Below are 27777 nucleotides of genomic sequence, written 5' to 3'. Positions count from 1 at the left end.
TGAAATGCAACTATGGATACTTTTTCGTCGGGTCCTTTTTGGTATTGTTTTATTATAAAACTGAGGATGGCATTTTAAGTTAAAAGAGAATGATTAATTATCGAAAAATACAATTAATCAAGCTCCCATCAAGCATCTCTTTCCTAAGCATCATTCACCAGAAGATGCATATGGATTCCATTCAAGATATTGTCTCATGTACAATATTATGGAAATGAACAATGTAGTGACTTCTAAAAGTTTGATGTTAAAAGCAAATGTAGTATATTGAAAACGTCTTGGTTACGTATGTAACCTCAGTTCCCTGATGGAGGGAACGAGACGTTGTGTCGAGAACGACAGATGGGGTTCGCCCTTGAGAACCAATCAACTCTGACTACTATAGAAAAGGCCAATGAAATTTGGCGAATGCAATTTGCATGCCGGGCTCCGCCCCCGGAAATCCGGTATAAAAGGAGGCCGGCGTGCAGCATTCACTTACCTTTGTTCTGAAGAGCCTGAGACCTCTCAAACTGCAGCAGAATACGATACGTGTTCGTGGCATAAGGGACACAACGTCTCGTTCCCTCCATCAGGGAACTGAGGTTACATACGTAACCAAGACGTTCCCTTTCTGTCGGTCTCTCGACGTTGTGTCGAGAACGACAGATGGGGTTGCCTATGGAAAACGCCACAACGCTGTATCGCGTCACAATCTCTAGCGAAGCGACGGTAACAAGCCTGGGCGTGTCATCTCGAAGCTTTCGTGAGACTGTAACCTTCCAGTGTGGTGGTCGGGGGGTTCCAGAGCTTTCTTGGAGAAAGATGGGTACAGCCCTGACCGGTAACTTTCACGGACGGGGCCTTAGCTCTCTATAGGCGAGAGGCCGTCCAGATCAGTTTACACCGGGTAAGCGCGACTCTTAATCAGAGAAGCGCTACAGAGGCCACCTCCTACCCGTGGGGAGGAATATGGTGGATATAGGTATGGTCTCGTCCTTGGAGGAGAACGCATGGAACGTGCGGACTGAGTAGTTAACCGCGAGGTGGAGGCCCACCTGGGGAAGCTCATGGGTTACCAGGAGTGGGAACCATTCTCATGAGGATACATCAGACGGAACAGCCCACGGAGGGGGTGTTACAGACGTCCGGTAGCACTAGTCCGGTTAGAGCTATCTGTGATAGCTCACATGGTATCCCGGCCTAAGGGGGAAGGCTGCTCTGCCCAGCCAGCCCCCAGGGGGTGCTTGTTTGGTGATGGATGGAATGCCTATTCTTAACCAGTGTCTGGGTAAGAAGGGAGGCTGGTGAGGTACCAGTTTCTTAGCGATGTGTTCGGGTAAGAAGAAAAGGTAAATAGCACACTGACCCAACCTGTTAGAGGGTGGAAAGGTGCTTTCGCAGGCATACGCCCCCCCGGATGCAAGTCCTACATGTCGCCACGCAGGACGTGGGCTGACACCGGGTTTACGCGAAGGTTGTTAACCCTTGCGAAGGTGTTTGGGCATAGCCCAACCCGCAGCTCTACAGATGTCTGCTAGAGAGGCGCTTCTGCCAGTGTCCAGGAGGTGGCTAAACTCCGTGTGGAGTGAGCCCTCACTGCCAATGGGCATGGGAGATTCTGAGATCGGAATGCCGTCGTAACGGCGTCCACGACCCAGTGCGCCAGCCTCTGTTTGGAGACAGCCTTCCCCTTCTGCTGTCCTCCAACAGACACGGAGCTGGTCAGAGCTTCAGAGCTCTGCGTGCGGTCCAGTACGTACTGGACACAACACTAATCGGGTTGGGTCTTCCTCCCCTATGGGGAGCGCCTGCAAGTTCAACACTTGGCCCCGGAGGGAGTAGTGGGAACTTCTTGGGCACGCATCCGGGCCTGGGTCTCAAGATAACGTGAGAGTTTCCAGGGCCGAGTTTAAGGCAATCCAGGGACACGGAGGATGCTCGGTGGTCCCCTACCCTCTTGAAGGAAGTGAGCGCCGTCAGGAGGGCCGTCTTACTCTATGAGGAAGATCGGAACCTCCGAGGGGCTCTTTGGGGGGCCCTGAGGCTCCCCAGGACCACTTAGGGTCCCAAGAGGGTATGGAGCGGAGATGAGGCGGATTCCGCCCTCTCGCTGCTTAGGAACCTGGTGACCAGGTCGTGTTGCCCTAGAAACTTTCCACCGACTGAGTCGTGATGAGTGGCAATAGCGACTACATACACTTTCAGTGTGGAAGGGAGATGTTAGTCTCCAGTCTCGTGAGGAGGGGAACACAATCCTGATCAAGCACCTCAGTGGGTCTTTCTCGTTGAGAAAGACACCAGGACGAGAAGAGGCACCGTCTAGAGGCGTGTAACCGCCTAGTAGATGGGGCCCTAGCCTGGGTGATGGTCTCAGCCGTATAGGGGGAGTAGCCATCTTAGGATCTTCTCGTCCCGTCTAGAGACCAGACATGGGTGTTCCAGAGGTCTGATCTGGGATGCCAGAACGTGTCCTTCCCCTGAGAGAGCAGGTCCTCTGTCAGGGGAATGGTTCAGGGGGAGTCGCTGTCCAGAGCATCGGCTCTGAGGCCAAGTGCGGTTAGACCGGTGTGGTGTAACCAAGAACACTTGGTGCTCCTGCTCCCTGACCTTGCACAGAGTCTGTACAAGAAGGCTCCTGGGGGGGGGAAGGTGTGCTTCCGCCCATCCCGCGGCCAGCTGTGCGCAAGGATATCCGTGCCGAGGGCAGGGACTATCAAGCGGGCAAATGGTGGTGTTACGGGAGGTGAACAGGTTTTACCTGGGCCTACCCGAACAGCCTCCAAATGAGCTGGACTGCACGGGGGTGGAGTCGCCACTCTCCACGAGGCATAAACTGGCGAGAAAGCACGTCGGCTGTCTAGTTCAGTTTGCCCGGGGTGTGTGGCCTGCAGGGAACGAGTCACCTGTTGACTCCACCGGAGGAGGCGTCGAGCAAGTTGTGTTTAGCTGCTGTGTGCGAACGCCACCCTGACGATCTGTATTCGCTACAGCTATAGTGCTGTCCTCGGAACAGCACGTGCATGTCTCGCACGAGAGGCCGTAGCCTGCTCAGTGCAAGTAGCATAGCCCACAACTCTTGGCAATTGATATGCCAGCGCAGGCGGGGGTTCGTCCAAGACCCCACCTGCGTGCCCGTTGCACACTACACCGCACCCCTGCAGGGAGACTTCAGTCGTCACCACGACCTGCCTCATAACCTGCTCAAAGGGACCTGAGTCCGTCGAAAAAGTCATAAAGACTAGGGGTTATGGTGCGTCGGCAGCAGGGCGGCATCACCATGCGCCTGCTGCCGGTGTGCCACGCTCTCCTCGGAACTCGACTCTGAAACCAGTGTTGGAGCGGTGTCATGTGCATCAACTCGAGGGGTATTAACCCGCGAGGACGCCATGTGTCCCAGGAGCCTCTGAATTGTTTCAGGGGGACCGCTGTCTGCCTAAAATGTTCATTTCAGACAGTTCAACACTGGTTGGGCACAACTGCGGACAGGTGTGCCGACATGGTGACAGAGCTGAGTTCCATACCGAGAAAGAGGATGCTCTGCACTGGGGAGAGCTTGCCCCTCTCTTGGTTGACCTGGAGTCCCAATCGACCTAGGTGCCGGAGCACCAGGTCCCTTTGTGTACATAACAGATCTCGCGAGTGTGCCAAGATAGGCCAGTCGCTGAGATAGTTTAGTACCCGCTCGCCTTCCTCCTCTCAGGGAGAAAGGGCGGTCAGGGACAGACCGAAAGGGAGGATTCTGTACTGATATGCCCGCCTCTCGCACGCGAACCGTGGGAACGGCCGGTGTCGAGGAGGATCGAGACATGAAAGTAAGCGTCCTTCAGGTCGATTGCCACGAACCAATCCTGACACCTCATAGATGTCAGGACGCGCCTCTGTGTGAGCACCCTGAATGGCAGCTTGTGAAGGTGCTCTGTTCAGGGTACGCAGCCTTTGGGGGCAACCCGCCGTCTTTCTTGGGAACGATGAAGTGCGGGTGGTGACCCACTGAACATCTTGGTTTTGAGGGACGAACTCGATGCCTGTTTTGCCAGAAGGGTGGTGACCTCTACCCGAAGTACGGAGGCGTCCCTGCCTCTGACAGAGGGAGAGATGATGCCCCGAAACTTGGGTGAGTCTCTGGCGAACTGGATCGAGTAACCAAGACGGACCGCCCTCATTAGCCAGCGAGACAGTGTGGGCAGCTCTCGAGCTCCCAGGGACTGTGACAGGGTGACCAAGGGGACGGTCTGCTTCATCATTCCCACGGGGGGTGGTTCGTCGGCTGGCGGAGCTAACCATGTCGCGGGGAGTCCCCGGAGGGAAGGTTTTTGCTCCGCCTGCGTACCTGCCTGGCGGGACAACGGCACGCACTGTCGGTTTGAGAGTGGTGACGGCTGTCGTATGTGTACGACCTCACGCCTCGCCAGGGTGTGAGGTCGGTTCGCCGAGCACAGTCCAGTGGAGTGTGCGATCGGCTGCAAGTAAACCCGGGGAGAACAGAAAACTCAGTGAGTAAGTGGGCGCCAAGCCCTAACAAGGGCCCGGCTTTGGTGACGAGGCAGGAGTCGTCCCGTACCGACCGATCAGAGCCGTGGCTGTGAAGGTTCGGGCCCGATGTTGTTCTCCCTGGGGTCTTCCCGTCAGTGTCCCTTCTCGCGAGGAGGTTGCTGACGGGGTGGAGGTTTCCCCCTCGACCTCTGCTTCCGGGGTGCCGCCTGTGGGGGCACAGGAACCGGAGCCGATGTCGAAAGGGTCCTGGGTTGCAGGGAAGCAGACGTCACGTGAGATCTCGGAGGCCTGTAGGCGGCCGAGTCGCGGCGTGAAAAAAAAAAATGTGGTTAATTGCCACTGTCTGCTTCGCCGTCAAAAAACTGCTGAGCGCAGTCCTCGACGGTGTTACCAACAACCCACCCTGCGAGATGAGTGCATCAAGAAAGCGGACTTCCTTGCTGTCACTCTTCTGCACAAGGTATAGCCGGGGGTGTCTCTCCTGGACCACTACCGTGGACATCGTCCGACCCAGGGCCCGTGCCGCCGCCTTAGTCGCCCGTAGAGCGCTGTCAGCGGTGGCACGGAGATCCTGCATTATACCCGGGTCGGCCTTACCCTCGTGGAGCCCTCTCAACGCCCTGGCCTGGCGGACCTGCAGGATGGCCAAGGCATAGAGAGAGGAGGCAGCCTGGCCCGCAACATCGCAAGCTTTCGACACCAGTGATGCCGAAGTCTTACGTGCTTTGGACGGTAGGAGTGGTCGATCCCCCCCCAGGTGGTAGCCGTCCGCGGCACAGGTGCACCGCAGGCGGACGTTCCACCCGGGGGATCTCGACGCAGTCCTTGGCTGCCTCACCATCGAGGGAAGTAAGGGAGCCGGAGCTGGTTTCACTGGAACGGTCCGTGAGTGGAGCGTTCCAAGTTTTACACAGCTCCTCATGCACCTCCGGGAAAAACATGGCACCCGGGGTGGGCGCGGTTTGCACCGCGCACCGACCTCGGGAACCACGCATCCCCGGGTTAGCACGGATGACATCACTTCTGCTTCCTCCTGAACTCGACCGCTGGGGGTGGAGTTTGGATTCGGCAGAGTCGGATGCCAGTCTCCCTCCGATGCTGCGAGCGACATCTCATCTACGTCACACATCGTTTCCGAGTGTGTGCGTGAGGATCCGGACGGTATGCCACCGCCGGTTGGGGAACGTTCAGAAGAGCGAATCGGGGTGCGATCGGCCCGTGAGCACTTGGCTGGCGGGTTTACGTTCGCAGAGTTCCCCGTATCACTAACGCTGCTAACGTGGGTGGTCATCGGGGCCGTAGCCACAGATGTCACAGCCCGGGTAGCAGACGAAATGGTGGCTGGTTCCCGTAGGAAGACAGCCACCCGTGACCGCAACTTCTGAATGACAATCTGCCCGCAGTGCAGGCAGATGTGTCAACGAACGCTGCTTCAGTGTGCTGGACGCCCAGACACCTAATGCAGCGATCGTGTCCATCCCCCTCCTCGATGAGGGTGCCGCACCCAAGAGAACAGCGGGACATGCCGCGCTGGAGAATGCTCAGTCAGTCCTGAAAAGGACTTTTAGAAAAAATCTCTAACACCTCCGGAACCGCCGAGACGCCCAGGGGAAGGTCGCTGCAGGAAGGGACGATCCGCTGTAACACGTCGTAGCACCAGCGTGTAGTTGTAGAGGATTGAATCCTGAGTTGTACTCATGAGCGATGGCTCTGAAGAACAAAAGGTAAGTGAATGCTGCACGCCGGCCTCCTTTTATACCGGATTTCCGGGGGCGGAGCCCGGCATGCAAATTGCATTCGCCAAATTTCATTGGCCTTTTCTATAGTAGTCAGAGTTGATTGGTTCTCAAGGGCGAACCCCATCTGTCGTTCTCGACACAACGTCGAGAGACCGACAGAAAGGGAACTATGGATTAATTCGATTTATTGCACTGTAATGGGATTAATTAAAAATCATAACGTGTAACTTGTGTGTTGGCCAAGTTGACTGGTGTGAAAACGTTTTAACATTTTTTCCTTATATAAACTTGAGTGTCATTTAAATAGTAACATTTTCTTATTGAATTAAGTGATACATTTAGTAACCAACATCATGGGATTTTTAATATCTCTTTTTGTCTAAAAAATGGAGCCTTATAATAGTATATATCAGATTTTTTCCCACTGTTTAACCTGCTGATTGTTCTGCTTGGTGCTTTCTGTGAAGGCCATGGGAATGATAACTTCTCTCTCTGGGCTCCGACAGCCCATGGGAGCCGCCAGCATGCGAATAACTGCTCAAACATGAGTCAATATTTTTGCAATTTCGCAACCGTCAACTCGCATCTTTCACTCGCTTTTTGATCCTCCAGCGTTTCTCATCGGGAACTTTCTCCGGGTCCGTTTCCCCGAGTTCAATCGGAGTCTGGAACTGCAAGCGCAGCACCGGACGGAAAGGACAGGCACGTGCGCTTTGCTCCGGGGGAGAGCCGAAAAGCAGAACGGCCGGTCATTGTGTTTGAATTAAGGCAGTGCTGTTCTTGGCCTGCACAAGCAAACAACAGATAAAAAGATAATAACATCCACAGCTAAGTCGGCCTGTCAGAAGAGCCTGCCAAACCTCAGGTGAAATCGTATGATGTTTCAAAGCTTGTGCAGAAATGGAAGGTTATTTTGCTGGATTTTACTCTCGAGCTGGGTAATTGAAAAAATATGGCGGTTGGCTCCTCGGAGCATTGGCATGGAGACGTATGGATGTGTGTGTTTAATGTATAGGCTTTACATTCACCGTCTGATCGTTTTAGATTTCCAGAGAAGTCCAAGAAAAGTGGCAGCTATTATCACAGACTCTGCTTTCAAGCATCTGTGCGAGAAAATATCAAAATTTGACAAACTTGATATGAACCAGCCAACCTCAATAATTGACTAGTCGCCAGTTGGACGAGGAATTTGGTTTGCACTCAAGCAAGTTCTTCCACACATTTCAAATTTCTTTTTTTATTCTAGAATGACTTGGAGCACAACCACATGCTAAGAGATACAGAAAGCAACGTGATGCTTAAAACAGCCTGCTAACGTCAACCTTTACGAGTTTAACAACTTGGAGAGAAATGCTTTTTTGATGAGCTAAGCTTTCATTCGCTTGCGTCTGTTGTTTCTCTCATCCTCCTCGGCTCTGTTTACGCCCGCCACGCCGTCGCTTCGGTCGCCTTCTTATTGAATTTGCTTGGCACCCTGGTGATTGGACACTTTTTACAATCTGGCTTTGAAAAAACCCCCCAGTGTCTTGACTTTTCGTCAGAATTAATGAGACTTTTGGGGGCTTTGTTTGGTTCGTTTTGTTACGTCTTTCCTCATCAAAAATAGGGTCCGTACTCTGTATTCTCATCGCGCAATTCTCACTGAAGAGGAAAAAGCGCAACCCTCTTTACATTAAATGGCCATGTCTAATCGCGTCTGTTAAAAATGAATAGCATTTTTTGTATGCGAGGAAAAAAAGGCTCCTACTGAGAAGGGGAGCATCAAAGTTCAAGTTTTTGTGTTGCAATTTATTAGGCATCCTGTGAAGAAAGCTTCTTGCATTGTGATTTTTGTGAAATTACTTATTATAAAGAACGATATCTGGGGACCAGGGTCCCAGAAAACCACCTAGAACGCCCTAGCAACCATATGGCAATGACCCAGCAACCACTAAAAAAGTCCTTAAAGTTTGGTGGTGAGATCCTTAATGAAAATTAACCATGGTTTTATTATAGATAAAGTGTATTTTTTAACTTAACTTTTTATATATTTTTTGTAGGAACCAATGGTTAATTTCCATGAAGGTTTTGCATGATAATGTATAAAAATAGTTTTTATTTCTTATTAATTAATAATTAATTCACCTTTGTTTACTAGTATTCATAGTTTTAATTTTGTTATTTTTTTGTATTTAAAATTCGGTCAGCATTTAATCACCCTCTTCTCATTTCAAACCTGTGTGACATTTTACACAGAACACAAAAGAAGATATTTTGAAAAACGTTGTTAAAAATATCTTCTTTTGTGTTCTGCGGAAGAATGAAACACATACAGGTAAACTATCCATTCAAATGTAATTTTTGCTGACTTTATCTGCACATTTCCGTTTTGCAGTGTTTTGGCAAAACCTTTGTGAAAAACCCTGACCGATTTTCATACGAACTATAATTTGCTTACTTTGCGTGACAGAATTGACTCAGTTTATGATTTCGTTTATTCCGCATTTGTTTACGCTCTTGATCTCGAACACATGGCGTCTTCTGCCTGATATTAGCACCGTTTCTAAACTGCATGTTTTCAGTACCCTCAGTTCGCTTTTGTGTGTTTGGGTGACCTCTGAGACCTGCACGGGTTTGGCGGGGTCTAAAGGGGGTTCGGCAGCTGGCCGCTCCTTAAGCACACACAGGACTCTCTGTGCACTGGCAGCCATGCGTTTCTATACCACTCTCCTCCCCCATCTGCTTCCCCTCAATTCTGTTTCCCATCCCCCTTTTCGGAGACCTGGAGAGACCTTGCCGCAATCTGGGGGTCTCAAAATTGTTCAGTTGCAAACTTAAACATAAAAGATCGGTGCCAGAGTGAGGGTTAAATGGGCATATATGGTTCTGTGAGAGCTTGGGTAACAAAGAATCAGTTTTGTAGCAACTCCACCCCTTTCACTCAACTTCCCCGAAACAGCCGGGCAGGTTTGATTTTGTAGAAACTGGATTTAAAGAATGCTGATGGAATATTATGGATGGACAGAAGGGGTCAGTGCTAAAATGAAAAAAACGTTGAACACTAAGCGGCAAAAGGGGAAACAGATGTCGGCAAGGTATGCCATCCAATAAAAGTCCTGATTACACAAATGGAACAAAATTCCCACCTGGCTCCATTGCAGCATTGAGAACGTTGGGCCAAACATTTTTTTATATCATACTTTTCTTGTTTAAGACTTTATAAAGTACCTTATATTGTAAAAAATTGGTGTGACGCAAAAAGTTAGACGTGACAATTTAATCGACCTTTGATGACGTTTATTGAACATTTACTTAAGTGATAGTTCACCCAAAAATGTCGTCATTTACTCACCCTCAAGTCGAACCTCAATAGATTGTATAGATGTATAGAAACCTGTATAGATTTCTTGGTTCTGTTGAACACAAAAGAAGGTATTTTGAAATAATATAGAAGTCTGGGGCACTATTGACTACCACAGTAACTCTGTTTCCTACTATAGTAGTCAATAGTGCCCCAGACCTGTTAGTTTACAAGCAATCTTCCCAATATGTTTTTGTGCACGGTGTGATAATAAAATTGAGGTTTGAAGCAATTTGAGGCTGTTTGGGTGAACTATTCCTTAAAATTTAAGTTTGTGAAATAAATCTCAAGATGGCTTTCAGAAATGTCAAGAGCTAGTCACTCAGCGCCGGAGCCATAGAAACACCATTTTGTTTGGCAAGTCATGTGACGTCTCACCCCCCACTGGTTTCTGTCATTGTGGTGAAATCAGATTTGCAGGCTGCGTAAAAAACGCTTTTGTAGTTTTCTAGAGCCCCTCCTCCACCTTGTTGTGGCTTTTCGAGAGACAGAAAGCAGATTTAAACTCGCGTTCTTATCACCCACCCTTGTGAAAAAGTCAGGCAGCACTTTGAGTGTTTATTCCAAGGAAATTCATTGTGATATTGTCACAATGTCTGTTACACATACACTGTTGTTTTAGCATGATACTTTTGTTTAAGCGTGTACTTCCAAAAATGCTGATAAGTACAAAAACGACCACCTTGGTCAAGCCCAGCTCATCACCTTACTGAAATGCATTTCCAGAAGGCTGGCGAACATCTCTTAATCTCCATTTTAGACCCTCTGAGGCGATTCTGCGTCTGGAGGAGTCGAAGAAAAAGCGCCATTGTGGTTTCGGCCCACTGTCTGTTTGTTAGCATTCCTTCAGATTGTCAACACCTCTGCTGTCTGAGGAGAGAGGAGCCTTTCACCACGGCTTCGGTTTCCTCCGTTTCCCTTCCCCTCAGGTGTCAGGTCATGTAGTTCCAACACTTAACACCTCCATCCATCCACAAATCCATCTTAGTTACACCGGTTGTCTATGTCAGGAATATTACTATTTTAATAATTGATATCTACTGCTATTAATATGTAGTATGATGTATGAAAGCTTTTGGGGTCACGTGACCTCATTGTGTTGCGTTTAATGTGAGGGTTGTTTTTTTTAAATATTGAAAATAGTTTAGTTTTGTAAAGTTTTTAATCATTTTTTTTATGGATAATGTGCATTATATACTGTAGTGCAAGTATGCATAGTATGGTTGTACTATTTTAAAACGCTGCGCTAGGTTCATCTGTCTTCGTCAAAGACAGAAAACGTTAGCAATGTGCTACCCAACCTCTGACATGATTCCATGAAATTCCCAAATACTCACATTTTTTAATGCGGTTCAATTCCCATGTCTTCATACATAGGAGAACAGTGTAATCTAGTAGAAAATGCAGAAGTACCAAAATAAATCAGGTGGACACCCCTCCCTGCAAGCCGCTGGCAACCGCCCCGGTCCCCCCAGAGCCCCCCTCCGGTCCTCGCAGGAAGGACTCGAGGTTGGGAAAGAAGTCTCACAGGAAGTCTTTGTTCGAAGAGCTACTTTACCCAGGAACAATATGCTGCATTAATACGCCTGTCACTCAATCTTGACCTGCTTGTTTGAGCGTTTATAATCTCATTTATCATTCAGAGAGAAGCCGTGATAGAGTTAACTGTCACGGGTTTCTCTCGGCAAACAAAGACATCTGGCCGCAGGGCGCTTGGAAAATAGTATAAAAAAAAACACGCGGAGGCTTTCTGCATTTCTTCGTTTCTAATTGCACAGGTATAGGATGACTCGAAGCCAACGGCTTTTGCAACATAAAAAGCGTGGATGCTTTCCAGAGATGACTTCATGATGACTTGTGTGTTCATTTATATGAGGGATAATACATTTGTACAAACTGATCTTGTAAATGTTAGTTTTATCAATAATTGTTTATATGATTGTTTGCGTTTTAGTGTTTATATTTGGCATCCTTTTTCCCTTCTGTCTGACTATGAGAACAAACAAGTGATCCATTTTTTTGTCTTGACCCGCCAAATTGAGAACCGCTGGGTCGGGCGTTGAGTGTTGGAAAAATGCGGCGTAGCATTTGAGGGCGGTCTGTTATTGATCATTCACAGGCCTTCGGAATAGGGTTGGGTAAAAGTCGGTAGGTTTGAGGTTGTTGCGCTTTTATTTTTGCTGGTTTTCAGCTTTTTCCAGAATATATTTGATTAGGTAGGCAGCATTTACTGCAACTGACACCCATTCGCCAAATGTGAAAAATGGAAAGCCGTCTATTTAGAGAGAGTGTGCTTTGAGGAGTAGTAATGTCAGGACGCTTTCCAGAAACAGTAATTGCAACCTTTTCAGAAACGAACCCAATTCCCTTCCCAGCAACCCACTCGCTTCAAACTCTTGTCTGTCACTTACTTCATCTCTCTCTCACTTTCTCTTTTTCTCTCTACACTCCTCCTTTCTCACTCTCTTTTGGTCTGTTTTATCTTAATTTTTCCCTTGTTTACTGATTGTTTATGTTGTTGTGTAGTTGATTGTAAATAAAGTTTTTTCCCAAAAAAGTATTTCCCTCTCTCTCTCTCTCTCGCTCGCTCTCTCTCTAAATTCAGGCATGTTCTGGCTCCCCTCCCTATATCAGTTTGCTGCGTTTTTCTCCCTGTAACGCAACCTTCGTGTCTTATTTTGTCACGTTCTCTCATTCAAATATGATACACTTGGCCGGGATCAGAATTATTGTGTAGGCTTTCAGCGGTGAAAGCACATCGCTCATTCTGAACGAATGGATTCAAAGTCATGCTCGAGCTTGCGTACTCTGTAATGACTTAAAATAGCTACTCTTCTGGCTGATACATATTTGACCGTTTTTTTTCCACTATTGGGAAATCCTAGCTGGTTTGGATTAGGATACTGCAATTATGGCACTTCAAATATCTGAGCATTTGTTGATCTGTCCAATGGTGCATGTGGGGTACAGCTGTTTGGCAAGTGTAAAGAGATCCACGATTTGTTCGTGTGTTTTCTGTTTTTGGCTGTTTATCGCAGTTGATTGATCTGATTTTTGCAACGTAGGCCAATTTTTTGATGCATCTTGGAAAGTTTTTACAATGTAATTGAACAATGTTTACGGTTTCCCTGTTATTTGGAACGACAAATGCATGTTTATTTGACAGTGTGACTTTCAGTGACTTTCAGTGTGAGGATTTAGATTTTTATGCAACGTTGTAGAAATAAGAAGCAGATTGTTATCTGCAAAATGACACAATATCTGATATGTATAGTTTGTTTTATCTTATATTATGAAAACAGCAATAACAAAATCTTCAGACTTAATAAATCAACAATAATAATGAAGATTTTTATTATTATTGTTGATAAGAATTATTATAACAATTATAAGAAAAATCATAATTGTTTATGTATTTGATAATTTTTATATGTAAAAAATAAATAAACATATAGATAATAAAACAATAACATCAAACTTGATAGTTGATGTTATTTTAATAATCATTATGCAAAGTTGTTTCATAATCCAAATGGTTAAGATAAAACAAAAAATATATATATTATCAGTATTATTAGTCAAACCGATATTCTCAATATGCCCTTTTTTAAAATCAGGATGTTTCTTGTGTATTTTTAATGTTGCTGAATTTCTGCCTTCGTCCGCGCTTTACCAACCATCCTCTTTTGTCGCCAGGCAATAAATGTAGACGGCACCAATCGGATGACCATTCTGGAGGACAAACTGCCTCACATTTTCGGTTTCACTCTGTTGGGAGAGTTTATCTACTGGACGGACTGGCAGCGGAGGAGCATCGAAAGAGTTCACATCCCCAATGGCACCCGCGAGGTCATCATCGAGCAACTTCCCGACCTCATGGGCCTCAAAGCTACGAAGGTCACGGAAACCTACGGTAAGAAATCTCCTTTTAGATCCGTTTAAACCTCGATAAATGGACCAAAAACTTAAATGCGTCCCTTATGTCATCAGGTACCAACGGCTGCGCGGAAAACAACGGCGGCTGCAGCCATCTGTGTTTCCATCGGCCGCAGGGTCTCAGCTGCGCCTGCCCCATGGGTCTGGAGCTCCTGAGTGACCTGCGGACGTGTGTTGTCCCAGAGGCCTTCCTGCTCTTTACCAACCGTGCAGACATCCGAAGCATCTCGCTGGGCACCAACAGCAATGACGTGCCCATCCCGCTCACCGGGGTCAAGGAGGCGTCCGCACTGGACTTTGATGTTTTGGAGAATAGAATCTACTGGACCGATGTTAGCACCAAGGTATGGAATGATACCGTGAATTTCCATGTTGTTTCAAGATGGTTTAATATCGGTCGGTATGAATTGTCTCTATGATTAAGGATTGAGGGCAACCACATATGCAGGTGAGCACCAAACCAGGTCTCAAATAAGGTTGTTTCATTTTCAAGTTCCTCACTCACATCAAGGATTACAAATCATTTAATCATTCAATTTTACCTCCGAATTGAATGAAGATAAAACAAAGCCTTCTAACCTCAAACATCTGTGGCTTAGATATTAAACGTCAACAGACAAGATTCCACTGTCTTCTATCGTGAGGAATAGATTCAGCAAAGTCCAACATATTTTATATCAAGAGCTTTAAAGCCGCCCCGTGGTCAGACTGTCCTTTTGGATTTGGTCACATATTTTGTAATATGGTTTGAAAGTACCATTACCTTCCCTCATAAAACAGCATGTACAGCTTGAGCGAGACCTTGTATTCCATATTTGTGACCCTGGATCACAAACCAGTCTTAAGTAGCACCGGAACATTTGGAATAAAAGACAAAAATACATTGTGTGGGTCAAAATTATCGATTTTTCTTTTATGCCCAAAATCATTAGGATATTAAGTAAAGATTATGTTCCAGGAAGATATTTTGTAAATTTCTTACCTTTAATATATAAAAACTTTCTTTTTATTAGTGGATGGCCTGCCACAGTGCCCCTGATTAACAATTTCAAAAGTAATTTTCTCAATATTTAGATTTTTTTCACACCCTCAGATTCCTGAGTTTTAGACAAATTCAGCTTTCATATGATGTAAAAATCTTGATTTCAAAAAATTGACCCATAAAACTGGTTTTGTTGTCCAAGGTCACATTTTATATTTCAGACATTTCTTTATTTATTCGGTTTTTTTTCATAATTATGTTTTTGTACAGACTATCAGTAGAGCCTTTATGAATGGCAGTTCGGTGGAACCAGTGATCGAGTTTGGTCTGGACTATCCCGAGGGCATGGCCGTAGATTGGATGGGTCGAAACCTTTATTGGGCTGACACCGGTACCAACCGCATTGAGGTGGCTCGCCTGGACGGCCAGTACCGACAAGTGCTGGTCTGCAAAGACCTGGATAACCCACGTTCTCTAGCACTGGATCCCGCCAGCGGGTACGTTTCTTCGGTGGAACACTTTGAGAAATGTCTCTGTGGGTTTGAGGCTATATCATGGAAGTCAAACGGCTTGGTAGAAAATATATCCATCCTATTCATTTTCTATACTTGAAGTGTAAAAAAAATCAGAATTTTTTTGTACCGTGCATTCCAATTAATATCAATCAAACTGCAGTTGGTTTGTTTTGATTTAAGCCATAATAACAAAAACCTCCTAACTAACACTATAAAACATCATAAAAACATGATAACATAAAATATTTGAGTTATCTCATTGTGAAACCAAACTCTTCATTTGTAGACAAGTGTGGCAAGAAGTTAATTACGGCCTTTCACATGCCATTTTAGCACAGTACCTGCCATCTTGTATCTATTCTCATGCTTTGGTTAAACATAGCCCTCTGGATGTGTGCTAGATTATAATTACAGCAAGTTTTTATATCTAATCTACATTAAAAGCACTCATACAGACACTCATCACTATCCCTGTGTCTCTGCGGGGCATCAGGTTGAGTATGTGCGACGGAGAGCAAGTGGCAACATGCCACGAGTCCCGAATGTGGCTGAGAGTAGTGAAGTCATGTCCTCCAGCACCCATCAGGCATTCCTGTGGCTTATGAAGCACGACTCTCACTGATAACCAACACATTCTTCAGCATTGTTTCTTCTCACCTTCAGAGAGAAGTGTTGACTTTTTGCCCATTGGTGTAAATGGTTGAGGGAACAGATAAATGTGTTTTTTATTCTTGTTTTACCAGATGAGGGGGAAAGTAAAATTTGTATTGTTAAGTGCAGACAGGAAGTGGAGCAGAAGGCATTCGACTGTCCTGTATTTGATGGACACATGACATTGTGATTTTCAGTCTGTCTTTTTTGCTTTTTGTTTTTTTCTTTCTTTCTTTTTTTATGTTCCTTTCATTCCTTTCCGTGTTTTCTTTCTTGCTGGCTTTCTCGCATTCTGTTCTTTACGTTTTAAATTGAAATGTTTTTCTTCATATTTTTTCTCTTTCTTTCCTCTTTATTTATTCCTTCAATCCTTCCTTCCCTTCTTCATTCATTCATCCATTCCTTCATTCTTGCAGTCTCCTTTCTTTCTTTCTTTCTTTTTAGTTTTTCCTTATAATTTTTTTCTCTCTACCTCCACTTTTCATTCGTTTATTCACTAGTTTCTTATTTATTTCCTTTGTTCTAGCAGTCTCTTTCTTTATTCAATGTATGTCGTCTTAATACAGTACAGATATTTAAGATTTTTTAGTAGTATTAAATATTTTATTTAAAGATTATTTATAACATTTTTTTTAATATATTTTAATTGCTAGATTTTTTTTAAGTTTTATTAATATTTCATTACTATTTTTGTAATGGACGGGGTCAGTTAATCTTGTGTACATGATTCGGGTATCCAGGTACATGTACTGGACTGAATGGGGAGGTCGACCCAGGATCGCCCGCGCTCACATGGACGGCAGTAACATTGTGACGTTGGTAGACAAAGTGGGCCGAGCCAACGGGCTCACCATCGACTACATCGACCAACGTCTTTACTGGACAGATCTGGACACCTCCATGATCGAATCTACAAACATGCAAGGTAACCCACTATTCTCCTTGCAAATCATCCCAAATGCCTATTTACTTCACGTTGCCATAAGAAATATCTTCTTCATTCATCCTCAGGTTTGCAGAGAGAGATCGTTGCGGATGATCTTTCACATCCTTTCAGTTTGACCCAGTACCGTGACTACATCTACTGGACGGACTGGAACCTGCGCAGCATCGAGCGAGCGGACAAGCGCAGCGGGTTGAACCGCACAGTGGTGCAGGGCCATCTAGAATACGTCATGGACATCCTGGTTTTTCACTCCTCCAGACAAGATGGCTCCAACGAGTGTTCGCAAAACAACGGACACTGCGCCCACCTCTGCCTGGCGTCACCCTCAGGAGCCCAGTGTCGCTGTGCTTCACACTATACCCTTGAGGCGAATGGACTCAACTGCAGCTGTAAGTTTACACCTCCAACAATCACTTACCTTAGATGTATACGCGGCCAGTTATTTCCAAATAAGGGCTTTCTGCACAACAGTCGTATTTCCTCAAAAATGTGTAACATTTGTGGGTTTTAGGTGCAAGGAAATCCAGGGCCTCTCAACCGTAGCGTTCAATTGGTTCCCCAGACGTTGAAATGAATAATAGCGTCAAAGATATAGTTGGCAGGTTGGCACCCCTTTAGAAAACAATGGCTTCTGGCCATTCAAAACTCAGTCATATGCATTTAATTCCTTATAAGCTCAAAAATTACGGAACTTGATTTAAAGAGTGAGCCATGAAGAAGCCCGGAAACATTTGGCAAGGAGTTCTTGGCAACACTCTTTTTATCGCGCTTTTTCATTTCGTCCACGTTCTTTCTTGGTCTTCCGGGAATGTCTGATTGCGCTGAGTTTGTTGATTGAATTGAAAGTTAGTCATGACCTTCACCTTCCCGTAAACGGTATAAAAGAATCTAATGAGGAGTGCCAGACGCTGACCTGCGTTCTTACATTTGTGGCCTCTTGCTTTGCTCAACAGCGCCCTCTAGCTTCCTCCTATTCAGCCAGAAGAGCTCCATCAGTCGAATAGTCCAAGGAGAACAAAGTCCAGACATGATTCTGCCCATCCACGTTATGAAGAATCTTCGTGCCATCAGCTTCGACCCCCTGGAGAGGTTGGTGTACTGGGTGGACGGGAGACAGAACATCCGGAGGGCTCGAGATGACGGCACTCAGGTAACTGTTAAACCGATGCCCAGTGAACTTGGACTTTACTTGATACCAGGCTCATAAAGATTGCCCACTATAGATTTGTGTATCATTTAGTATTGTTTTATTTTTATTATTTCTCAAGGCATCTACTGTGATGACACCAACCAACCTCCACCCAAAGCAGCCCCACGATTTGAGTCTAGACCCCTACAGCCGCACTGTCTACTGGACCTGCGAGGCAACCAACACGATCAACATCCATCGCATGGACGGGGATGTCGTCGGAGAGGTCCTGAAGGATGACGGGGACAAACCGCGTGCTATTGTGGTGAATGCTGAGAAAGGGTAAGAAGCATGCAGAGCATAGATTATGTGTAGATAATGTATGATGTTTTTTATTTGCAATGAATGCAATATAAATGTCAACAAAACGTGACACGAGTGAAGCAGATTCAGACGAAGTCTTTGCGAAAATGCCGTTGCAACAATGTGACACATTTTAGAAGGTAACAAATAGTCATTGAGTTCAGATTGTAGAGCTATTCAACAGGAATTTATTGCGTCATAAAAAGAGTCCCTTTCTTCCAAGAATAAAGCTGATATGAGTTTGCTGATACAATGTGTACATAGCTGTTTGGCTATTTTGTTCGTGTTTATTTAGTAGCCTTGGTGATCTAAGTGATGTCAGCAAAGAAAGAAAGCCGCCACAAGTTATTACATGTGGATAAATAAAATGACCAATACAAACAGGGCACAATAATGTAATACAAGTGTATTTAGAAAGTAAATGGGGTGATTTTTTTATTCAATGTTGGCTCGGAACTAAGTAAAAACGTCTTTAAACCGTATTCAAAACATTTTGTTTCCTTCAAAAACCAACACCAGGTGTGTATCGATATATTTTAGACTTACGGTGCAGAACTGGATTCTCTAATGACAAGGCACTCGCCATTGCTTTCGTATTGTTGAAAAACTTTAATTCCAGCCAGACGTTTTCAACAGCAGATATGTGGAACAGATGGCTCGCTGTGGTCCCCGAGCTGCCGCGTTCGCCCGCCGCTCGACTGTTTGCAGGCGTTGCTGTATTACTGTAATTGTGCGTCCCATTGTTAGCATGACCGTCATCGGTGGGTTTTCTATTTGCGACTTTCCAACACAAAATGGTTCGGTTGGGGCAGAGGGAACCTATCCTAGATTGTGCCAAAGCAGACATATGACAAAGACAGTCATGTTATATTCATGTTTAGCCTTGTGTGGTTTCTTTTCGAAATAGATCTAACTGTCTTTAAGATGTTTCCATAGATATTTTCTTTTGCACATAATTGTTTGTTTTGGGTTTTTGAGTCTCACGTTTCACCTCATCATAAATCTTATTGGTTTAAAGGTTTTTGAATAGAATACGCTTGTTTTTCGTTGTTGATGTTAATTTTTTGTTTTTAGTACCGCATTTCATCCTTAGATTGTTCTTGTTATCCTGCTTTATTTATGAGATGTCTCAGTAGAATTAACATGTTTCGCCTGTAATGGCTCATTTTTGTGTTTTAGATAATTGATAATCTACAGATAATAGAAGAGTTTTTTTCATTTTTTTATTTCTGGACTTGGACTGCTTTTGATTAGTCGTGTGTGATTTGTTCTGCGTATTCTAGGCACCTGGATCCAAAACTGTCAGAACTTGATCAAAAGATTTATTGGCAAACGTCCTTGAAAATCCGATTTACTGTGTTTGTATCGTTTTATAGAAGTGCTGTTTCTAGTCAGTTTTTCAACCTTTTCAGATGGTAAAAGATCAAAATAAAACTTGAAAGAATCCAGCATGAGGTTTTGTTTTGCAGGTGTAAATAATAATGCACGATATACTCTGTTCTGTGTAGTTAAGTCATATACAGAATGCATAACCTATTCGTAAGTCTTTAATCCTTCAGCCAAACTTTTTCTTTTAACTTTAAGTATAGGGAGCATGTCAAATATAATGTATATCTGTTAAATGTCTCCCACAGGAGTAGCGGGTTGTTTTTGAAGTGGCCTGATCTGGTGCTGTAATATTTCATCCAATTTCTGACTCTCAGACGACGTATTGGCAGATATGTTGATATGGCCGTTCTATTATGTTTTTTTTAACTCAACAAAATTGCTAGCAGATGCAAATAGTGGGTTTTCTAGACATCAACTCAAAACAGTCAAGCAAACCCCCCTTGGAGATTTATCGCAAACTGGCCGCAGACATAACATTAGGACAGCTTTTGTGATGTGTTCACAATGATGTACAAGATTTTTCACATGCAGTCAAAACAGATGCACAGCAGTTTTTTTTCACTGTTAAATAATGCGTGCAGCATGATGTTTGCAATAATTTGATGTTTTAATTTGAAAAGATTTTTATTAAGTGTATGTCTAATGTCGTTTTTTTTACTGGGGAAATATGTAACCTTCCCGTGACCCGAGGTAGTTCGGATAAAGCGGTAGAAAATGGATGGATGGATATGTAACCTTCAAATCTCTTTATTCGGACAGGTACATGTACTTTACCACAGTACAGGATCGCTCGGCTAAAATAGAAGGTGCGTCTTTGGATGGAACAGAGCGTGAATCTCTTTTCACGACCGGACTGAGCCGGCCCGTAGCCCTGGCTCTGGACAACAAGCTGGGCAAACTATTTTGGGTGGATGCCGACCTGAAACGCATTGAAAGCAGCGACCTGTCTGGTAAATATCAGTTGAACACATTGTTGCTGCAAATCTAATAATATTGGATGAGATATATATCTGTTCAAATAAGTGTCTTAATATACGTTTTTTTATATAACGGCACAATTGAAAATGCATAATAAATTGTACTTTTATATGCCTATAAAGGTTCGCTGTAAAAGATTTGTGTCGAAGTAAAAACTAAATGTATAGCTGATGTTGTATCAGACAGTCAGCCTTAGAAAACTGATTTTCTGTAATTCAATTTGAAACCAGGCGTTCAATTTTAAGGTCAAAACCTTTCCAAAAATATAACATGGTTTTCCTGTTCATATTCACACGCGAGCGTTTGAATTGGAATATTGATGCTCAGTATGTTTCGATTCTTTGTGACTCTTTTTATTTCCTGTCTGATATTTTGTTGCCATGGGCAATTTGATTGTAATTGTTTCTGTGAAATTCTGGAACGCATTTTGACCGCTCACCTCTTCATTGAAAAGCTGATCTTTTAAACATGTCAAGCTACAGCGTACAGGTCACATCCCCATTTCTCAGGCACGGTTTATATTTGTTCTGTTTATAGTCAATACGGTCCAATCCAAACTAATTACAACAATATATGATATCTTAACATCGTCTGTACATTGACGTTACACTGAAACATACTTTTTAACATACTCATACGTAATCCTCTTCATTTCTGTATCTATTTCCTAGACCATCAAAGGTTATTTAAGTTTCTTCTTCACACAAAATCACTGGTTTGTCTGATGTCTAATACTTGATTCTTGCCAATGGGCTTCCAGGCAGCAAAGCCTCCCCAGATGCTCAGCTCTGCTGTTTGAAGTTTGCATGAGACAGATCATAGCGCCTTAAGCTTGGGCTAATCTTTTTACGCAACAGCATACCCCTCCAACAAGACAAAGCCGAATAGATTAGATAGTCGAAGATCTGCGATGTGAAAACCTGAGAATAATGATGTTCTCCGTTTCCTTCTCAGGGGCCAATCGGATCATTCTCCAGGACTCCAACATCCTGCAGCCTGTGGGCCTGACGGTCTTGGGTGATCATCTGTACTGGATTGACAGACAGCAGCAGATGATCGAGCGTGTTGATAAGCTGAACGGAGAGAAGAGAACCCGCATTCAGGGCCGGATCCAGTTTCTTACCGGCATTCATGCGGTCGAGTACATGGAACCAGAAGAGTTTGGTAAGTTTGTGTTTGTTAGTCCTGCTCTCTCCAAACAATAAACAACCACGGCAACATCTGTCTAAACACAAAGAAACTGTAGCATCATTTTAGCAACACAGTAAATAATATCTAAGACATTTTAATTTGAATGTTGATTGGTTGATAACTGCTTTATTATGATGTCTCAATTTACAGCATCTCACCCTTGTTCCCGTGACAACGGAGGCTGCTCTCACATCTGCATTGCTAAGGGAGACGGAACACCACGCTGCTCGTGTCCCACGCACCTGGTCCTGCTACAAAATCTGCTTAGCTGTGGAGGTAAATGTCACTCATTTATACTTATCTGTTAAAAAAAAAACATATTCTTTTTATTTAGGACATGCACACGCAATGACATATTTACCCACAATTTCCTTAGAACCTCCCACCTGCTCTAGCGAGCAGTTCACCTGTGCCACCGGCGAGATCGACTGTATCCCCATGGCGTGGCGGTGCGACGGCATCGCGGAGTGCGCGGACCACAGCGATGAGATGAACTGCCCTATCTGCTCCGGTCTCCAGTTCCAGTGCGACAAAGGCCAGTGCGTGGACGCTCAGCTGCGATGCAACGGAGAACCCGACTGCGCAGACGGCTCCGACGAGCAGGATTGCGAGAGTATGTCTGGCTGTTCTGCAATTTGAACTTGAATTAAATATTTATATTATATAATGTTTATTTATATATAGATAAACCGTAGTTTTGTGCCAATGGAAGTCATTTCAGCAATTTAACTTTCTGATGCATTTTGTCTTTTTCCCATTAGCCATTTGTATGCCCAATCAGTTCCGATGTGGAAACAGCCAGTGTATCCTGAAAAAACAACAATGCGACTCATTCCCAGACTGCGCAGACAACTCCGATGAGCTCTTTTGTGGTATGCCTACCAAACTATACCACATTAAACCATACCAGACGAAAAATCATCATCAGCTCCTGTGTAGATAATGTTTGACCTTAAAGGAAAACTTTTGTCATTGTTTGCTCACCCTTCGTTTTGGGTCACCATTGACTCCCACTGTAGGACAAAAGACTACAATGGGAGTCAATGGTGACCCAAAACAGCTTGGTAACAACTTTCATTAAAACATCTTCATTTGTGTTCAGCACAACAAAGAAAAGTAAAACGGTTTGTAACAACTGAAAAGTGAGCAAATGATGACCAAATTTAAATTTGGGGGAGAACATTACCTTTAAACCCCATCGTTTCTTTTCTTAGTTTGTTATCTTTTGGTTTCGAGACATCACTCTTATTTCACTTCATCTAACATATCTGTACAGATTTCACAACCCCCAACGATCTCCCTCGGCACACCAGCACCATCGGACCTGTCATCGGCATCATCCTCTCTGTGTTTGTGATGGGTGGCATGTGTTTCGTGTGCCAGAGAGTCGTGTGTCGCCATTACAAGGGCTCCAATGGAGGCTTTCCACATGAGTATATCAGCGGGACCCCTCACGTCCCCCTTAACTTCATAGCGCCCACGAACACGCAACACGGCACTTTCACAGGTAAAGGTCTGCTGTTACATTTATAAATGAACTCTCAGATGGTACAGTAAGAAGTTTGGTGTGGGTGCTGAGTCTCTCTCTCTCCCTCTCTCTCTGTGTGGCAGGTATATCCTGTGGGAAGTCTATGATGAGTTCAATGAGTCTCATGGGCAGTAGTAGCAGTGGGGCGCCTCTATACGACAGGAACCATGTAACGGGAGCTTCCTCCAGTAGCTCGTCCAGCACCAAAGGAGCGTTTTACCCACAGGTCTGCAGTGGTTATGGGTTTATTGCTGTTTGTTATGCTTTGAGTACATTGTGATCCGATCTGTTTTTTTGTGACTAATGTTGTATTTTTTTTTTTCCTTTCGGTGTATAGATTCTCAACCCTCCTCCATCGCCAGCAACAGATCGCTCACTTTACAATGCGGAAGTGTTTTATTCCTCCACCAGTCCATCCACAACTCGGTCTTACAGGTGAGAGAGCGCTAGCGACTGGGAGAGCAAGAGATAAGATGAATGGATGGACGAGAAAGAGAGATTGATGGATGGATGATAATGCAAGAAAGATATAGATGGATGAATGAAGCGAGAAGGATGGAAGGAGCGAAAGAGCGAGATTGATGGATGGATGGACTGAGATAAAGAGGATGGATGGATGGGTAATAGATGGAGTGAGAGGGGATGGATGGATAATAGATGGAGTGAGAGGGGATGGATGGATAATGGATAAAATGAGATTAATGGATAAGACAAATGGTTGATATATAAATGGATAGACAAAGAGAGATGGGTGACAGATGAATGGTTAGATGGAATGAGATGGTTAGATAAAGTGAGAAAATGGTAGATAGGTGGAGTGAAAAAAAGATGGAGGGATGTATAAAGATAAATGGATGTATTGAGAAAGAGACGGAAGGATGATAGATTGAGTGAAAAAGATGGATGATAGATGGAGTGGGATGGATAGATGATATATGGAGCGAGATGGATGGATGAATGGATGGATAATAGATGAAATGAGAAAAGAGATGGAGTGAGAAGATGGATGGATGGATGGATAAAAGAATGAGAGAAAAAAAGTTGGATGGATAGATGGAGTAAGAAAAGAATGGATGGATGGTTGATAGATGGAGTGAAAAAGATGGATGATAGAGGGAGTTGGATGGATGGATGATAAAGCAAGAAAGAGGTGGATGTATGAATGAAGCGAGAAGGATGGAAGGAGCGAGAGAGGGAGATTGATGGATGGATGGATGGATAATAGATGAAATGAGAACGACAAATGGATGATATATAAATGGATAGAGAAAGAGAGATGGGTGACGATGAATGGTTAGATGGATTGAGAAGGTTAAATAAAGTGAGAAAATGGTAGATAGGTGGAGTGAAAAAAAGATGGAGGGATAGAGAAAGAGGGATGTATTGAGATAGAGAGGGAAGGATGATAGAGTGCAAAAGATGGAGTGGGATGGATAGATGAACGGATGGATGGATAATAGATGAAATGAGAAAAGAGATGGAGTGAGAAAGATGGATGGATGGATGAAAGAATGAGAGAAAAAAGTTGGATGGATAGATGGAGTAAGAAAAGAATGGATGGATGGTTGATAGATGGAGTAAGAAAGAGAGATGAGTCACTATATAACTGATCATATTCTCTGCATATTTTGTCCCGTCAGGCCTTACATGCGAGGGGTCGCGCCCCCCACCACCCCCTGCAGCACAGACGTGTGTGACAGCGACTACACCACCAGCCGCTGGAAAAGCAATAAGTACTACGTGGACCTCAATTCAGACTCTGACCCCTACCCCCCACCCCCCACTCCACGGAGCCAATACATGTCAGCGGAGGAGAGCTGCCCTCCCTCGCCCTCCACGGAACGCAGCTACTTCCACCTGTGTCCCCCGCCGCCCTCGCCCTGCACGGACTCCTCATGACACCTGGCAAGCAGCCACGCCCTGTACATAGTTTTAAATAGTCCAAACAAGATTCTATTTTATTCTTTTCCACACGCTCGTTCGAGAAACATTTCAGATCGCCGGGGGAGAACGGGAGATGCTTTTAAGGATATTCGCAAACGGAAAGTTGGAACATTTTTGGCACGACTCGCGCGTTATATTCAAGTGTTTTTAAAGGTTCTTTGTGCCCCGTGAGCTTTGCAATACACGAGTCCGTTAAATATCAACTTGAATGCAAACGTCCCCATTTCAGGATGGTTAAAATAACCTTTTTTGAGATTGCTCTGAAGTAGTATCAAACCAAATCGTCAACAAACACCAAAACAAGATGCTGCGATGGAGTTGTACATATGTGTAATTAGGTAAATAATAATTGTTTTTCGTAATGGCCATGAGGTGTTGTTTTGATTCTATTCTATGTGAAAAGGATACGATTCCAAGCGTGTGTTTGGCTTGTCCTGTTTACCAAAAGTGTGTCTGCTGCTATTGTACATAATAATAATGAATGAAACAGCCAGCTTAAACATGTTTGTTTATAATGAAACTGACCATAGACCATTATATCATTGTTTTGATTCTCATGCTGTTAATCTCATTGCAAAGATCTTTAGTTGTGTATAGTCCTATCTGATTATACATGTGAAATTATTTTGAAGGAGTGAACGTACTTATAGACTTAGAGACTGTTTGGTTTCAGCTTCTGTCTTAAAGAGACAGTAACCAAACCTGGATGCAAGATCTTGTGTACTGAACTATTTAAAAAAAGTGAAATGAAATAATAATAATGTTACTATGTTGCTATGATTTCAACACTTGGTCAATTGTACCATAATACTATGGTAAGAAAACGTTACTTTGTAATTTATCAAACATGCAGTTTAGAAAAGAGTTTCAGGTTTTGTTTTTAGGGAAGGTAAAAAATTCAACCATTTCCCCATAGTTCCTCATAAACAGCAAGTTGTTTATTCAGGTGAAAACATGTCTTGGAGCAGATTTATGTCTGTTTGATCAAAATGGTCTAGAATTGTATTTTAATTTTGTTGGCAAATTAAGCACTTAACAAAATGACTCTCGCGTTAAGACTAGATTTGAATTAGATGTAGAAAAAAGGAGATCAGCTGTATGATTAAATGAGCTTCATTTTAACTCGAACTGATTGTTTTTACAGTAATTCATTTAACAGTGTCTTTTAATGCAAAAATTAGATTCCCATAAAAAAAATCTTTATCTAAAAAAGTTCTATATAGATCAGCATTAAAACTATTATAACCCTTAAGGTCGTTGTACCGCGTCATCTGATTGTGACTGAATTGCGTTTGTTTGGATTTTATACCACTTTGGTTTGAACCTGTATAAATCAAACCATCCACTCACACTGGGGGCTTTTGCTCTTCAGTGCACCATCAAATCTGTGTTTTGTGTACAAATGCCTCATATAATGCACACTTGTGACAATTTTTGTATCAAAAGCATTTTTTATATAATAAAGGTTTTATTTTAAGAAATGTGCAGGTTTGTTTGTTTATTTACTTTGAATGTATGAACTTGTAGGATTTCCTGTTTAAGTTACTTGAAGAGGTTGAACTTTTGCAATGCAAAGGTCATGGGTTCGATCACAGGGTTCACACTGATGATGTAGTTTGGCTATGAGTCGCTTTGGGGGAAAAAGCGTCCGCCGTCCGCGTAATAAGGAACTCTAGGATGTGCTACAGCCGTTGTTTATTCACGATAAACCTTGGATTTTTTCACATGAAACAATAGTCTCAAGTAACGTTAACCATACCATATTGATTTTATCAAACTGTTATGTAAAGCTAAAAAATATATGCAGCTTTCAAAAAGCAAAATCACTTCAATCTTTTCTTCCGCTGTAAAAAATAGTCCCTGGTCGAATGTGAACAGTCTCGTTTAAGCTGCGCAGTCGTAACGTGCAGCGATCATAGCTCTGCTTTATAAAACACAGCCATGAACAAAGTACTATCAAAGGACTGGAACTGACCGTTTAATACATATAAATACTAGGCCAACTAGTATTAAAGAGCATTGAATTAATATTATTACACGTACAGCTAAGTGATGATCCAAGGTAGTAAAGGAAAGAAGTGACGGACCCACTGGTCGGACCACCTTCACTGTCAGGGGTTAGTAAGACGACATTTTGTCATCTGCTGCCCTCATGTGGTTTAAAACGGGAATTAAACATTCCTCACTGGATGTATTAAAAATATTGAATTTGGATTATGTTCATTTTAATGTTTTTTTCGTCTGAATGTGATATTTACGTGAATTTCATGAAATGTTCTATTCGTTTGTAATCTGTTAAAAGATATTTTGCATAAAAAAGTCTTTTTTTGGATCATCAAGACTTTTGTGACATTGAGAATAATGCAAAATTACTTACACCAAAACTTCACAAATGATTCACAAATTGTCATTTTGGTAACACAAAATAAATTTCATAAAAAATAAAAGCATGAAAAACATGGTGATTTTGTTAACAACACAACATTAAAATTCAAACAGGCCTATTCAATTTACATTTAGATTAATATTTTCCTTAATTGCAATATTTCATTTTCGTTTTAGATTTGTTCATGTATGTGTTTTATATGTGCTTTAGAATTCATAATGCATAATTAATATTGCATATAGAAATGTATAGTCTGTTTAATATTTGACCCGTGATCCTTTATC

The 27777-nt window shown here is 43.6% G+C and overlaps 1 protein-coding gene across 1 annotated transcript in view; it reads left to right on the top strand.

Moving 5' to 3' along the window:
- Nucleotides 1–26592, top strand: part of lrp5 (low density lipoprotein receptor-related protein 5) — a 55701-nt gene extending 29109 nt beyond the window's left edge. The window contains exons 9-24 of the mRNA XM_056739611.1: nucleotides 13252–13468; nucleotides 13546–13835; nucleotides 14744–14970; nucleotides 16380–16564; nucleotides 16651–16974; nucleotides 17539–17735; nucleotides 17854–18056; nucleotides 20226–20416; nucleotides 21399–21608; nucleotides 21786–21911; nucleotides 22012–22248; nucleotides 22397–22507; nucleotides 22912–23142; nucleotides 23247–23389; nucleotides 23501–23598; nucleotides 24804–26592. Coding sequence (XP_056595589.1) covers nucleotides 13252–13468; nucleotides 13546–13835; nucleotides 14744–14970; nucleotides 16380–16564; nucleotides 16651–16974; nucleotides 17539–17735; nucleotides 17854–18056; nucleotides 20226–20416; nucleotides 21399–21608; nucleotides 21786–21911; nucleotides 22012–22248; nucleotides 22397–22507; nucleotides 22912–23142; nucleotides 23247–23389; nucleotides 23501–23598; nucleotides 24804–25062 — 3249 coding nt within the window. The 3' untranslated portion in view covers nucleotides 25063–26592. The remainder of the gene's footprint in view (nucleotides 1–13251; nucleotides 13469–13545; nucleotides 13836–14743; nucleotides 14971–16379; nucleotides 16565–16650; nucleotides 16975–17538; nucleotides 17736–17853; nucleotides 18057–20225; nucleotides 20417–21398; nucleotides 21609–21785; nucleotides 21912–22011; nucleotides 22249–22396; nucleotides 22508–22911; nucleotides 23143–23246; nucleotides 23390–23500; nucleotides 23599–24803) is intronic.
- The last annotated feature ends 1185 nt before the right edge of the window (nucleotides 26593–27777 follow it).

This window comes from Triplophysa dalaica, chromosome 24, assembly GCF_015846415.1.
Source record: "Triplophysa dalaica isolate WHDGS20190420 chromosome 24, ASM1584641v1, whole genome shotgun sequence".
NCBI classification, from domain to species: Eukaryota; Metazoa; Chordata; class Actinopteri; order Cypriniformes; family Nemacheilidae; genus Triplophysa; species Triplophysa dalaica.
Note: the sequence above shows the minus strand (reverse complement) of the source record. Positions and strands in the feature narration are given on the sequence as shown.